The sequence below is a fragment of the Phyllobates terribilis genome, unplaced genomic scaffold, assembly GCF_046119375.1.
Source record: "Phyllobates terribilis strain yellow unplaced genomic scaffold, ASM4611937v1 Scaffold_3__8_contigs__length_932513732, whole genome shotgun sequence".
Lineage (NCBI taxonomy): Eukaryota > Metazoa > Chordata > Amphibia > Anura > Dendrobatidae > Phyllobates > Phyllobates terribilis.
In genome coordinates, this window is record NW_027362763.1 from 65,377,178 (window position 1) to 65,392,391 (window position 15,214).

A 15,214-nucleotide genomic window follows, 5' to 3' on the forward strand; every position below is an offset into this window, starting at 1 on the left:
ATATATATCTAATCTATGTGTGAAGCTCTATTCTTTCTGTTCTAAATTGTCGGGTACCGCTGCTGAATTGCCGGCCGGCTTTTTTAAAGAGACGGTGCATGAAAACACTAATATTTTTTTTAATAAATCCTTTACACTAAATGACAAGTGCAGTAACCAACACTGTCACTGTGCTTCTTATATGTGTGACTGACATGTTTCTATCTATCTAATCTATGTGTGATGCTCTATTCCTTCTTGTCTAAATTGTCGGGTACCGGTGTATGCCGCTGCTGAATTTGCCGGCCGGCTTTTTTAAAGAGAGTGTCTTCTGAGCAGTTTGACAGCTTTTGGACACCTTTGAAGGTGTTTTCTATGTGTTTCTATGTGTTTTTGTTTGCCTGCCATTGGTTTTAACAGTGTTCGACGGTGTTCTAAGGTGTTCGACGAACAGTTCGACGAACAGTTCCTCGAACATCCCGGTGTTCGACGAACCGAACCGAACCCGAACACTACGGGGGTGGCTCAACACTAATAGGGAGCCTAAATTTACTGATGACACAAAGCTAGGAGGGATAGCTAACACTAGAGAAGAGAGAGAGAGGATTCAAAAAGATCTAAACAAACTGGAACTGTGGGCCATAACTAACAGAATGGTTTTTAACAGGGAGAAATGCAAAGTACTACATCTTAGCAAGATAAATGAAAAAGGCATATACAGAACGGGAGGAATAGAGTTAAGCAACAGCACATGTGAAAAAGACTTGGGTATATTAATAGATCACAGACTGAACATGAGTCAACAGTGTGATGCAGCAGCAAAAAAAGGCAAATACAGTTCTGGAATGTATTAACAGAAGCATACAGTCTAGATCACGTGAAGTAATTATCCCTCTCTACTCCTCCTTGGTCAGACCTCATCTGGAATACTGGGTCCAGTTGTGGGCACCATATTTGAAAAAAGACATAAAGAAACTGGAGCAAGTTAAGAGAAGAGCAACCAGAATGGTGTCTGCAAACAATGTCCTATGAAGAACGGTTAGAGGATTTGGGAATGTTTAGCTTGCAAAAAAGAAGACTAAGAGGAGACTTTATAGGTGTCTTTATGCTTCATAATGGGAGCAATTTGTATAAAAGGGTGGCCATGGGAGCAGTTTGTGATTGAAATAGGAACTTGTTGCTTACCCTGTGTGAGAAGTGAAGGCACGGAGAGCAGTTTGTGAAAATGAAGGGAAAATTGGGGATAGTCTGTGTGGATAAGGGGCATAAGGAGCAGTTTGTGGAGTAAAGGGAGCATGCAGTTTGTGGCAGAGGACATAAGGAGCACCCTATGAGAGAGTAGAGTGCAAATAAGGAGGAAAGACCTTTTCCAAGGGTCATTCCACATGTCATGAAAAAAGATGGAGAAGAGTTGGATGGATGGAGGGGGCTTACAAACCATCACTCCATATTTACCAGTATTATATGCTTAGAAATATTAAGTGTTTGCTTTTAGCTAAGACTTGAAGACATTATGGATAATTATAGGCAATATTGTCTTTGATAACAGAAAATGTTCAAAAAGAAATCAAAAAGGTTATCGGATCAACTGAGCCTCAGATGGTGCACCGCAATCACATGCCATACACAGACGCCGTAATCCACGAGGTTCAGAGATTCGCCAATGTTGTGCCAACCAATTTGCCACATATGACTACTCAAGATGTCACACTGAAGGGTTTCTTCCTACCAAAAGTAAGAAGTAAAATATTATATTGCATGACTTTTTTTAAAATTTAAGTAAGTTTCTGTTTTTTGATTTAAATGAAATATTGATTTATTTTGTATTAATACAAGAGCTTGTCTGTTATCATCCTTCACAATTAATAGAATTGTTCTCACTGTGCCCACTGAATTCAATGGGTGCTGCAAAAAAATGTTCTGAACATAGTTTGGGGTCAGACTGGAAAAATACAACTTAATTATAGATGGAAAAACACATGTACCTTATTATTACGACACATGTCAGGTCCCTTCCTTTAGTGCTGGCTCAGCGCCGGAGCCCGCTCCTTCCAGGCACATGACAGCTGATCTGTACAGTTGTAATGCGCCCCTAACTGCCGTGTGTGGAATCGCGATCCACCCTCGGCTGTTAACTAGTTAAATGGCGCTGTCAATCTCTGACAGTGGCATATTACTCATGCTTACAGGAAGCGTGTCACTACCTCTGCCCATCAGCGACCCATTCACATGATTGAAGGTCGCCGAGGGGTTGGCATGTTAACCCGGGTTCTGCAGGAGACCCCTGCAGTTGTCATTGCCAGATTGCTATGAGCGCTGCCCAGCGGTCGGCGCTCATAGCAAGTGAGCATTTCTACTACACACAGGCGATCTGATCATCGCCTATGTGTAGCAGAGACGATCAGACAATTGCAGCTTCTAGTGTCTCATGGAGACTACTAAAACTTGCAAAAAGTAGAAAAAGTTTTTTTAAACATATTAACAAAAAAAAAAAAGTTTAAATTACCCCCCGTTCGCACTATTCAAAATAAAACAATAAAAAAAAATCAAACATACACATATTTGGTATCGCCACTTTCAGAATCACACAATCTACCAATATATAAAAAGAATTAATCCATAAACAGTTTAACGGAAAAAAAAATTAAAAAAGCAAGAATTACGTTTTTTTGGTTGCCGCTACACTGCAATAAAATGCATTAACGGGCGATCAAAACATTGCATATCCCCAAAATGATATCAATAAAAACGTCAACTTGGCACATAAAAAATAATCCCACACCTGGATCCTGATCCCGAAAAATGGAGATGCTACAGATCTTGGAAACTTTGGATTTTTTTCACTACTTAAATAAAAAAAGAACCTATACATGTTTGGTGTCTATGTATTCGCAATGATGTGGAGAATCAAAATGGCAGGTCAGTTTTAGCATTTAATGAATGTGGTAAAAAAAAAAAAAAACAACTGTGCAATTGCACTTTTTTTTACAATTTCACCGCACTTGGAATTTTTTCCCGTTTTCCAGTACGTGATATGGTAAAACCAATGGCATAATTCAAAACTAAAACAAAACTCGTCCCGCAAAAAAATAAGCCCTGACATGGCCATATTGACCGAAAAATTAAAAAGTTATGGCCCTGGGAAGAAGGGGAGCAAAAAACGAAAACGCAAAAACGGAAAATGGCCCGGTCATGAAGGGGTTAAAATATAATGTGGAAAAGTAGATACAGTATGGACATAATTACAGGAAAAACCATACTCTCAATCCATACGTACTGTGTCATGTTCCTCTTAGGCCTTCAGAAGATTGCTACCTTCTAGAATGCTGTTTGACCCTTTAAAAATCTTGAAATATGACTTTGAAAATACAGCAGATTTTCACACATTTCCTAAATGCAGATAAACAGAACCAAATAAAAAAAATGATTCCAAAATATTAATTTTTGTCATTTTTTTAAATTAGGAAAATGATCTAATATCATGCCTGGGAGTGGCAAAATGTAACCTTTGCTTTCTGCTTCGCATCTGATGTGACTCCCTTGTGCTGCAATTACTGCATTTAAATGTTTCCGGTAATTCCTGATTAGTACTGCACATCAGCTTGGAGGAATTTTAGCACATTACTCCCCACAAAACAGCTTTAGCTCTGTTATGTTGGTGAGTTTTCTCCGTTGAACTGCTTGCTTCACACAACATTTCTATAGAATTAAGGACAGGACTTTGACTTGGCCTTTCCAAAACTTTAACTTTATTCTTCATTAACTATTCTTGTGTAGAACCACTTGTGTGCTTTGAGTCATTGTCCTGTTGCATGACCCATGTGCTCTTTACATTCAGGTCATATCATGGACAAATGTCCTGATATTTTCCTTTAGAATTTTCTAATAAAATTCATAATTCATTGTCCAGATGCAGCAAAACAGATTCAAACTATGATATTAGCACCTCTGTCTCTTTGCAATGGTTGACTCATGCATATTAACATTCGTTACAGTGAGAGAGGCCTTTAGTTGCTTAGATGTTACCTTGGGTTTCTTTGTGATCTCGCAAACTGTTATATACCTTACTTGAAGTGATTTTTGTTGTTTGCTCAGTACTGGGAAGGAAAATAATGATCTTGAATTTTCTCCATTTGTACACAATCTGTCTGACTGTTGAGTGTTGGACCTCAAACTATTTAGAAATGGTTTTTAACCCTTTACAAGCCTGTGGAGCATAAAATAACTCTTCTTCTGTCATACTCATAAATCCCCTTTGTTAGTGCCATAATATACAGACCCTGGCAAAAATTATGGAATTACCGGGCTCGGAGGATGTTCATTCAATTGTTTAATGTTGTTGAAAAAAAGCATATCACAGACATGGCACAAAACTAAAGTCATTTCAAATAGCAACTTTAGGGCTTTAAGAAACACTAAAAGAAATCAAGATTAAAAATATGGTACTCTGTAAGGGTAATTTTTTTCAGACCAAGCTGAGGGAAAAAATGATGGAATCACTCAATTCTGAGAAAAAAATTATGGAATCACCCTGTAAATTTTCATTTGCAAAACTAACACCTGCATCATATTAGATCTGCTCATTAGTCTGCATCTAAAAAGAGTGATCACACCTTGGAGAGCTGGCCTGAATCATGGCTCCAACACGAGAGATGTCAATTGAAACAAAGGAGAGGATTATCAAACTCTTAAAAGAAGGTAAATCATCACACAATGTTGCAAAAGATGTTGGTTGTTCACAGTCAGCTGTGTCTAAAATCTGTACCAATTACAAGCAACAGTGGAAGGTTGGTAAAGGGAAACATACTGGTACGCCAAGGAAGACATCAAAGCGTCAAGACCGGAAACTTAAAGCAATATGTCTCCAAAATAGGAAATGCACAACAAAACAAATGAGGAACGAATGGGAGGAAACTGGAGTCAATGTCTGTGACTGAACTACTGAACTGTAAGAAACCGCCTAAAAGAAATGGGATTTACATACAGAAAAGCTAAACATAAGCCATTATTAACACTTAAACAGAAAAAACAAGGTTACAATGGGCTAAAGAAAAGCAATCGTGGACTGTGGATGACTGGATGAAAATCATATTCAGTGATGAATCGCAAATCTGCATTGGGCAAGGTGATGATGCTGGAACTTTTGTTTGGTGCCGTTCCAATGAGGTTTATAAAGATGACTGCATGAAGAGAACATGCAAATTTCCACAGTCATTGCTGATATGGGGCTGCATGTCAGGTAAAGGCACTGGGGAGATGGCTGTCATTACATCTTCAATAAATGCCCAAGTTTAAAATTGATATTTTGGACAGTTTTCTTATCCCATCAATTGAAAGGATGTTTGGGGATGATGACATCATTTTTCAAGATGATAATGCATCCTGCCATAGAGCAAAAACTGTGAAAACATTACTTGAAAGAAGACACATAAGGTCAGTGTCATGACCTGCAAATAGTCCAGATCTCAATCCAATTGAAAATCTTTGGTGGAAGTTGAAGAAAATGGTCCATGACAAGGCTCCAACCTGCAAAGCTGATCTGGCAACAGCAATCAAAGAAAGTTGGAGCCAGATTGATGAAGAGTACTGTTTGTCACTCATTAAGTCCATGCCTCAGAGACTGCAAGCTGCTATTAAAGCCAGAGGTGGTGCAACAATATACTAGTGATGTATTGGAGTGTTCTTTTGTGTGTTTGTTTTTCATGATTCCATAATTTTTTCCTCAGAATTGAGTGATTCCATAATTTTTTCTCTCTGCTTGGTCTGAAAAAAATTACCCTTAGTGAGTACCACACTTTTAATCTTGATTTCTTTTAGTGTCTTTAAAGTTTCCATTTGAAATGACTTTAGTTTTGTGCCATGTCTGTGATCTGCTTTTTCTCAACAACATTAAAGAAATGAATGAACATCTCCGAGATCGGTGATTCCATAATTTTTGCCAGGGGTTTTACATCCACAAATGTGTTGTAAAGATAACACTTTCATATATCCTTCTTATTTAAATAAAACAGGTCACCCTCGCACACCTGCTTGTCATCCTATTTATTAAAAACACCAAACTCTAATTTCACCTTCAAATTATTTACTAATCCTAAGGATTGAAATACTTTTGCCACTTACAGACATTAGATAGTGGATACATTTTCGCAATAAAAAAAGATACAATCTAATACTTTGATTGTTTGATTATGTACTTTAATTCTACTTTTACGACATGTAAATATCTGATACAGTTTTAGGTTAAATTTTTGGTTAAATTAGGTTAAATGCTGAAATATGGAAAATTCTCAAGGGTTCACAGACTTTTAAGCACCATTGTATTTTTGTCACCAGAAACACAGATTGCTTTCTTATAGAGGAGAGATATCTTGCAAATTTTGTTAGAGAGAATTCAACTAAAGTGGGCAGTGCAGCCATTGGTGGCACTAATATTGCGTGCAAATAGGGGGCCGAAACTCACGTTTAATCTCTCAGCCACTGGATACCCATCAGTCAAGAAATATTGAATATTTGGTAATAATGGGCAAATTTGGTTTCCCATATGGTGCCCTTCTTTTTACCTAAGTGTAACTACAGAGGCCAAAGCCCAGATTAGAGTTCTGTTTCCAATCCCCCTTGGACCTACTAAATATAGGGTATGATCTGAAACGCTCCATAAATAAAATATTGTTCCCCCTCATTTAGAAATGAGTGAATGGCTAAGAAGAAGTAAACCAGCCTCCTCAGGTACCCATCAAATGTACTCAGTAGGATTCAAGAGGCTGATGAAAATAATACAATTTTCAGGGACCCTAACTGTAGGCCTATATGGACTCAGATATTTTTTATGGTTACCCTATCCAAAAGATATCCTATTTTTCATTTGAATTTCAGCAAGAGAATAATTCTTAAACATTTGCAGGGAACTCACATAATGCCGTCAATGACATCTGTCCTACGAGATGACAAGTACTTCAAGAAACCTGATGAGTTTTACCCTCAACATTTTCTGGACTCTGATGGAAACTTTGTCAAAAACGAGGCCTTCATACCATTTTCTGCAGGTGAGTAACCCCTAAGTAAAGATGATGGATAATTCAATCACATATAGGTATTGTCACATTCAGCAGAAATTGTGTGAAAAATGTCAGTGTAATTTTTACCCATTTTCCCTTGTGGGCTAAAACATAATTTGTGGTAAAAATGTAGTTTTTTATTCACTTCCAAGTGGTATAAAATCATTTGCACACCTTTATTGTCAATCTGATCACTGCACCTTTAGATGAATTCATTGAGAGGTGTAGTTTGTAAAATAGGGTCACTTATGGGGGGTTTCCGCTTTCCTGGCACCTCAAGGAGTCTTCCAGTGGGTCATGGCACCTGAAAGCCATAACATCTAAATCTGTACTATAATATGGTGCTCCTTCCCTTCTTAGTGTTCCACCTGAAAAGTATTTCCTGATTATGTGTAGGGCATTGGTGCAATCAGGGGAAATTTCCCAACAAACTGTAAGGTCAATTTTTTCCTACTAGCCCTTATAAAAATTAAAAACTTGGGGCTAAAACAACATTTTAGTGGTAAAAATGTAATTATTCTTTCTTCACTGCCCAATGTTATAACATTTTGGGAGGCACATGTGGAGTAAACACACTCAATTGAGTGTAGTTTGCAAAATAAGGTCACTTATGGACTTATGGGTTCTGCTGTTTTGGCACCTGAGGGGCTCTGTCAATGTGACATGGCACCCTGAAACCATTCCAGCAAAATTTTAACTCTAATATGGCGCTTCTTCCCTTCTGCTTTGCACTGTGCCTCAAAAATACTTTTTGTCTACATATGAAGTAATAGCATACTCACGAGAAATTTTGTACCAAATTGTGCCATTCATGTTCTCCTATTATCCCTTTTGAAAACAAAAAACTTGGGGCTAGTGATGAGCGAACGTGCTTGCCACTGCTCGATACTTGCCTGAGCATCACGGTGCTCGACAAGCTCGGCGAGTATTTCCGGGTCGCTCGGGCAGGAACTCAGGTCTTTAGAGAGCCAATGAACATGCAGGGATTGCCTGGCATGCACTGTAATGCCGTAGACATGTTGGTTGTGGCCATTACAGTGATTGGATGGCCGCAAAGCATCATCAGGTGCTTATAAGACCTGGCGCCGCTATGCTCGTCACAGTCTACCGTGGAAACAGATAGGGAGAGGTAGTTCTGAGTCAGGGAGAGATTTGCTTGTGTATAGTTAGTGTAGATATTCCACAACATATATGCAGTATATATCCATCTGAACTAACAGTCCTTCTGAGGAATAATCCAGCTGCATATAATCAGTGCTAGGCAGGAGATAGGCAGGGAGTCAGTGTGTGTGGCAGACTGCAGTGCATATAGCGCAAGAGGGTCCATTGAACGTCCTGTCTGCTGCTGCTGTAATAATTACAGATATTTGTAGACATAGCCCCAGATATGAGGGGCCAGGGCAAATTTTCTTTTATCTTAATCCTGGTTATTTGCTTAAAAAGCAATCCAGAGTACACCATTTTTCTGATCCATTTGCTTGTTAGCACTGCAGAATAGAGCCAGATCTGTTCCTTATTTCAACAATAAAAATCCAGAAATTTGAACTGAACGTGGAAAATATTGGGCTCCTTTTCCATTCTGTTGCAGTGGGTTGGTCAAGCTATTCACACTAGATGTCTGTGAAGAATAGTATTAGTAAATTACAGGCCTGCTATTTAAAACCATTCTTCTCTGTCAGACATATCACCTATAACAGTGTACCAAAATCAGCCATTTCTGCCTTCTATTTTGTTGCAGTGTGTTGGTCAAGCTATGCACACTAGGTCTCTGTAGAATAATATTAGTAAATTACAGGCTTGCTATTTAAAACCGTGGTTCTCTGTCAGACATATCACCTATAACAGTGTTCTAAAATCAGCCATTTCTTCCATTTTCATTTCATTGCAGTGTGTTGGTCAAGCTATTCACACGAAGTCTGTGTAGAATAATATTAGTAAATTACAGGCCTGCTATTTAAAACCGTGGTTCTCTGTGAGACGTATCACATATAACTGCGTTCCAAAATCAGCCATTTCTAGTGAACATGGAAAATATTTTCTTCAATTTAAAATGGACAAGGTGCATGGCAAGGGACGGAGAAGTGGATGTGACGGTGATGGTGAATGCAGAGGCCGAGGCCGTGGCAGTGGGCAAGCTGAATTTGTGTCACAACAAACACCCATATCTTGTCACAAGACCTTCCTTCCCCAATTACTAGGGGACCGCAGTACACCACTATTTAATCCAGAGCAGTGTCAAAAGGTTGTTGGTTGGATAGCAGATAATGCTTCAAGTCACTCTGCCACCACCACCACCCTGTCTTCCACACGGTCAAGTCTCAGTAGCCGTGAGTCTGGACCACATATTCCTCACCCTAATCCTCCTTCCTCCCATCATGCTGAGTGCCTGGAGACAACTGATCCCACACTTGGACACTCAGAAGAGCTGTTGACTTTTCCATTTGTAGATTCGGGCCTTTAGCCCGGCCAGCTTCAAGAGAGTGAAGAGGAAAAAGAGTGTAGTGATGCCCAAATATTGGAGCAGCTAAGGCAAAGGTGGGAAAGTGCAATTACTGTCACAAGAGGTAGATGATGATGTTGAGACACAATTGCCAGAAAGTCAGGAGGAGGACCAGGGTGTGGAAGTGGAAGATGAGGTGGTGGATGATGTAGTAACTGACCCAACCTGGCAGGGGGACATACAGAGCAAGGATAGCAGCACACAGGGGGAGGGAGGCATAGCACCACAACAGGCAGGAAGAAGCAGAGAGGTGGCCACAGACACAAGGCAGGAAAGCGTTCCTCATAACGTCAACTTGATAGAAGTCGCCAGTACAACTGTTAGATCTTTCCGAGTCTGGTTGTTTTTTAAAGACTCTGCAGATAACCCCAAAAAGGCAATTTGCACCACCTGCCAGGCCTGCATCAGCAAGGGTAGCAAAACTAGCAGCCTGACCACCACCAGCATGATCAGGCACATGGCAGCAAAACACCCGACTAAGTGGGCCTAGCCCCCGGGTCCAGCAACAGTATCTGCGGGTGACACCGCTGCTTTGTCCGGAGTTGTGCATGCATGCCAATCCCCTGTCCACAGCACATGCCAAGATGCCTCCCGCCCTGCATGTATCATTGCACACTCTCAACTAGCACCATCAGCAAGCACGTCCACGTCCTTGTACCAGCACAGCGTTTAGTTGTCCCTACCCCAGTATTTGGAACACAAGGGCAAGAATGCAGCCAACACCCCACAGACACACACATTTCGCAAATGCTTGCGTTTGAATTGTTGCCTTTTAGGCTCGTGGAGATGGAAATTTTCCGCAACGTGATGGCGGCAGCCATCCCTCGGTACTCGGTCCCCAGCCGCCACTATTTCTCCTGGTGTGCCGTCCCTGATATACACGAGCACGTGTCCCACAACATTAGCTGTGCCCTCAAAAGCACAGTTACTGGGAAAGTCCATCTAACCATGGACACGTGGACAAGTGCTTGTGGGCAGGGACGGTACATCTCGCTGATGGCACACTGGGTTAATATAGTGGAAGCCGGGACCCAGTCGGACCTTGGAACCGAACACGTCGTCCTGACGCCGAGTATTGCGGGCCGAGGGTCAATCAGGGTTTCCCTCATTCTACAGCTCCTGCATCTCCTCCTTCTCCTCTTCATCGTCCATCTCTGAAATGACTACATCAGTAGCAAGCTGGACACATTGCAGCACTGCCTCGACCTAGCGGCAACAGGCTGTGCTGAAGCTAATATGCTTAGGTGACAAACCGCACAATGCTGAAGAGTTGTGGACAGCTCTGTGAACAGGCAGATCTGTGACTGACACCGCTAACCCTACAGCCAGGCATGGTTGTGTGTGACAATGGCCGGAACCTGGTGGCAGCTCTGAGGCGAAGAGAGCTCACACACCTACCATGCCTGGCCCATGTGCTTAACCTTGTGGTTCAGTGATTTCTAAAAACCTACCTGGATCTGCCAGATCTGCTTGTCAAAGTAAGCTGCCTGTGTGCCTATTTTAGAAATTCAGCTTCTGCCGCCCTTGCCGTGCTTCAGCAGCGTTTGCAGCTTCCAGCTCACCAACTGATCTGCGATGTTCTCACGCATTGGAACTCTACATTGCAGATGTTGGGAAGGATTTGTGAGCAGAAGAGGGCAGTTGTTGACTACCAGCATCAACAAGGCCGTCGGTATTCATTTCAGACTCCACACATAAGACCTTAGGAGTGCACACGGCTGTCAGACATATGTATCATCCTCCAAAACTTTGAGGACTTCATGAAAATGGTGAGCGGCGATGATGCCATAATTAGCATCACCATCCCACTTCTCTGTCTTCTGAAATGCTCTCTGCTCACAATTAAAGAGGATGCATTGTAGGCGGAGCACGATGAGATGGAGCAAGGAACCATACAGGGTGATTCCACACAGCCCAGCCTCATCTCATCCCAACATGGATTGGGTGAGGAGGAGGAGGAAGGAGCTTGTTTTCTGCGTTATACATGGTACTACCTGCACAACTGTCATGCCATCTGTTCAGGGTGTATGGCCTGAGGACAGGGAGGAAGATGAAGAGGAGGAGTATGAGGAGGAGAGAATGGTCAGTCTTCCTCTTGGTGAGGACATGGAAGTCTTGCCTTTTAGCAGTCTGGCACACATGGCTGAGTTTATGTTACGTTGCCTGTCCAATGACTCTCGCGTTCTCCAAATTTTGTGTTACAGTCATTACTGTCTGGTGACACTTCTAGGCCCACTCTACAAGGATAACCTTCTGTCTCTTATGCTCACACAGGACAGGCCTACATAAAATGGGACAGTAGAAAAAAAGGTCCTTTTGCAGAATTATTAAAAAAATTCCCTTCTGAAAACACTGGCGGCAGAGGTCACAGTTCGTTGGACAACCAAGGAGTACAGGCGAGAGAGACACAAATGCAATCCAGCAGAGGCAGGGGAACACTGTCAAAGTTCTGGAGCAGTTTTCTCAGATCCTCCAATTGCACAGGCCTTGAGGTGCGGGGTGTTATCCCAAGGAAGGAAAAGTTTTGGAAGATGGTGAGGGAGTACCTGGCCGACCGTACCAATGTACTCCGTTACTCCTCTGTGCCTTATAATTATTGGGTATCCAAGCTGGACCTGTGGCATGAACTGACTCTCTATGACTTGGAGGTTCTGGCCTGCCCTGCCGCTAGCATTTTGTCAAAGCAGTTTATTAGTGCCGCTGGTGGAATTATAACCGATAGGCGCATCCTCCTGTCAACTGAAAATGCTGACAGGCTGAGTCTTATAAAAATGAACAATTACTGGATTGGGCCAGACTTTTCAACACCACCGAATGATAGCAGCGTAACATAAACTCAAATACAGTGTTTTTTTGGGGAGATCTAACTTTATTCCCATGTACCTCTGTCTTCACACCCAGACATGGGTATACGCTTCCTGATTTTGTCTATTTGCTCTAGTCCTCCTCCTTCTCCTCATCCTCCAAAGCCTCTTCCATATCACCACCATATCTACCATATCACAATATCTACATATCTTGCAAGGGACATTGGAGTTCCTCCAAATATTGCGAGCCGTTGCATTCACTGCATAGGCAGACAGTATGGGAGACCTACTTCCTAATAATCTAATGATGGGAACATTGTTTTCAGGAGGCCAGCCGACCTCTATGTCTCTTGCAAGGGGCACTGGTGTACCTCCAATTTTTTGGCAGAAGTTGCATTCACTCCATAGGAAAAACGTATGGGAGACCCACTCCTTTTTAATGGGAATATGTCGTATTCATTACTGTAGCCAAGCTCAATGTGTGTTTAAACTGTTAGTGGGGTTTTCCTAAATTTTGGCAGCCGTTCGGCTCACTGCATATCCTATAACTGTATAGCAGACCCTTTCCTTTCTAAGGGGAACATGTCGTTACTGTGGCTCAGCTCTATGTGTCTTTAAATTTAGTGGGTTTTTTCCTAAACTTTGGCAGCCGTTGCATTCACTGCATACCCTATAACTGTATAGCAGACCCTGTCCTTTCTAATGGAAACATGTCAATACTGTGGCCAGCACTATGTGTCTTTAAATTGTTGGTGGGTTTTTTCCTAAATTTTGGCAGCCGTAGGACTCACTGCATACCCTATAACTGGATAGCAGACCATCTCCTTTCTAATAGGAACATTTCGTACTCATTACAATGGCCCAGCTTTATGTGTCTTTAACTTATTAATGGGGTTTTTTCCTAAATTTTGGCAGCCGTGCGAATCACTGCAGACCCTAAAACTGGATAGCAGATCCTCTCCTTTCTAATGGGAACATGTCGTTACTGTGGCCCAGCTCTATGAGTCTTTAAATTGTTAGTGGGGTTTTTCCTAAATTTTGGCAGCCGTTGGACTCACTGCATACCCTATACCCTATAACTGGATAGCAGAACATCTCCCTTCTAATGGGAACATGTCATTACTTTGGCCCAGTTCTAAGGGTCTTTAAATTGTTAGTGGGGTTTTTCCTAAGTTTTGGCAACTGTTGGACTCACTGCATACTCTATAACTATATAGCAGACCCTCTCCTTTCTAATGAGAACATGTCGTTACTGTGGCCCAGCTCTATGTGTCTTTAAATTGTTAGTAGGGTTTTTCCTAAATTTTGCCAGCCGTTGGACTCACTGCATACCCTAAAACTAGATGGCAGACCCTCTCCTTTGTTAGGTCAGTTCGCAAGAGAAGGCCCCTTCCTGCTGGTCAGCAATTGTCAGCATTTAGGTTCGGTTCTAGGGATTCTAAGTGTGGTTTCTGCGTTTCTGCTCATGTGCAAGCAGGCCACGCCCCCTTGTGATCATGTGCTGTTAAGCCACTCCCCTTGCGGTCATGTGTCATTAAGTCACGCCCCTTGGGGGGTCATGTGACGCTAAGCCACGCCCCTTGCGGGCATGTGCCGCTAAGCCTCGCCCCCTGCTGTCTGGCACGGCATGTTTGGTTGTCCAGGAGGGCTGGGGGTATCACTTGTGTATTTAAGGGCACCGTGGTCTCCGCCCCGGTGGCTAGTCTCTCTCTGTATAACCTGGGGTAAGGTCTCTAGCAGTCAATGCAGTGTGTGAGAGTCGTTGTCAAGGGTTCCTGCTGTGTGCTCCCTAGTCATCCTAGCCATCAATTAGGGCTAAGGGGATTGCTGTGAGCAGCACGCTCTACCGTGTCGGTCACCAGTTGGTGTTCACGCCACAGAGGCATCTTAGCTACCGATCCAGCATCCCAGGGCTCCTCCATTGTATGTGTGGTCACACTGCCCCTTTTCCACCCACGTTTAGGGTGCTGCAGAAACCTTCTCCCCCTTTAGGAACTTAGGTTCCTGGCCTTTTCTGGCCTGCAGCTCTATACGCCAGTTAGGCGTTTTCATGCTGCTAAATCTTCCTTGCATAGCGGTGTCTTGCAGTGCAGTGGTTTATTAGTTTCATTACTGGAGTTTTGCTAACTCCCAGCATTTTACCTTGTTTAGTTACTACTTGTGTGTGCACATAACACACTAGTAGATTTCTTTCTCTGTGCTTAGCTGAACATTCCCTCAGGGACTCAGCTGCTGCAGCTCCTCTGCAGTCCGGTGGACTCCGACGTGTCCTTTAAGTTTAATTTAATTTTATTAAAGGACACACCAGCATAACATTAGACTAGGCCAGGGTCTGGCTGAGTATGATGGCTACAGCATAGCGTCAGGATGGCTTATCCTCGATGCAACACTGTATCCAGCAGCTGGACTCTCGGTTGCAATGGGTAGAACAATGTGCGCCGTCTCTGGACATTCCAACTCTGACCGCTCAGGCAGTAGGTCAGACGGTAGCTGCCCTAATACCATCCCCTGTCTCAACCCCTCGCCTTGCGCTTCCAAATAAGTTTCCTGGAAGCGTTCGGCCCTGTCGGGGGTTTCTCAATCAATGTGCAGTGCACTTCGAGTTGCAACCGCAGGTGTACCCGACTGATAGGTCTAGGGTGGGCTTTATATTTTCCCTGCTCTCCGAGTGGGCGCTGAAGTGGGCTACTCCACTCTGGGAACAGTTGGATCCAGTCGTGCAGACTGTAGTCGGTTTCACGACAGCCCTCAAACAGGCCTTTCTGGGTCCTGAGGTCACTAATGACACTGCCATGCGTCTTCTCGCTCTTAGTAAGGCTACGTCGTCCGTAAGTGACTATGCGGTGCGTTTCCGCACCCTAGCAGCAGAGTTG

The 15,214-nt window shown here is 42.7% G+C and overlaps 1 protein-coding gene across 2 annotated transcripts in view; it reads left to right on the top strand.

The window, feature by feature from the left end:
• LOC141258808 (cytochrome P450 2C5-like) overlaps positions 1–15,214 on the top strand; it is a 111,614-nt gene that overhangs the window by 78,681 nt on the left and 17,719 nt on the right. For both annotated transcript variants that reach the window (XM_073673952.1, XM_073673950.1), the window contains 2 exons: positions 1,529–1,713; positions 6,881–7,022. In XM_073673952.1, the coding sequence (XP_073530053.1) occupies positions 1,529–1,713; positions 6,881–7,022 (327 nt within the window). The remainder of the gene's footprint in view (positions 1–1,528; positions 1,714–6,880; positions 7,023–15,214) is intronic.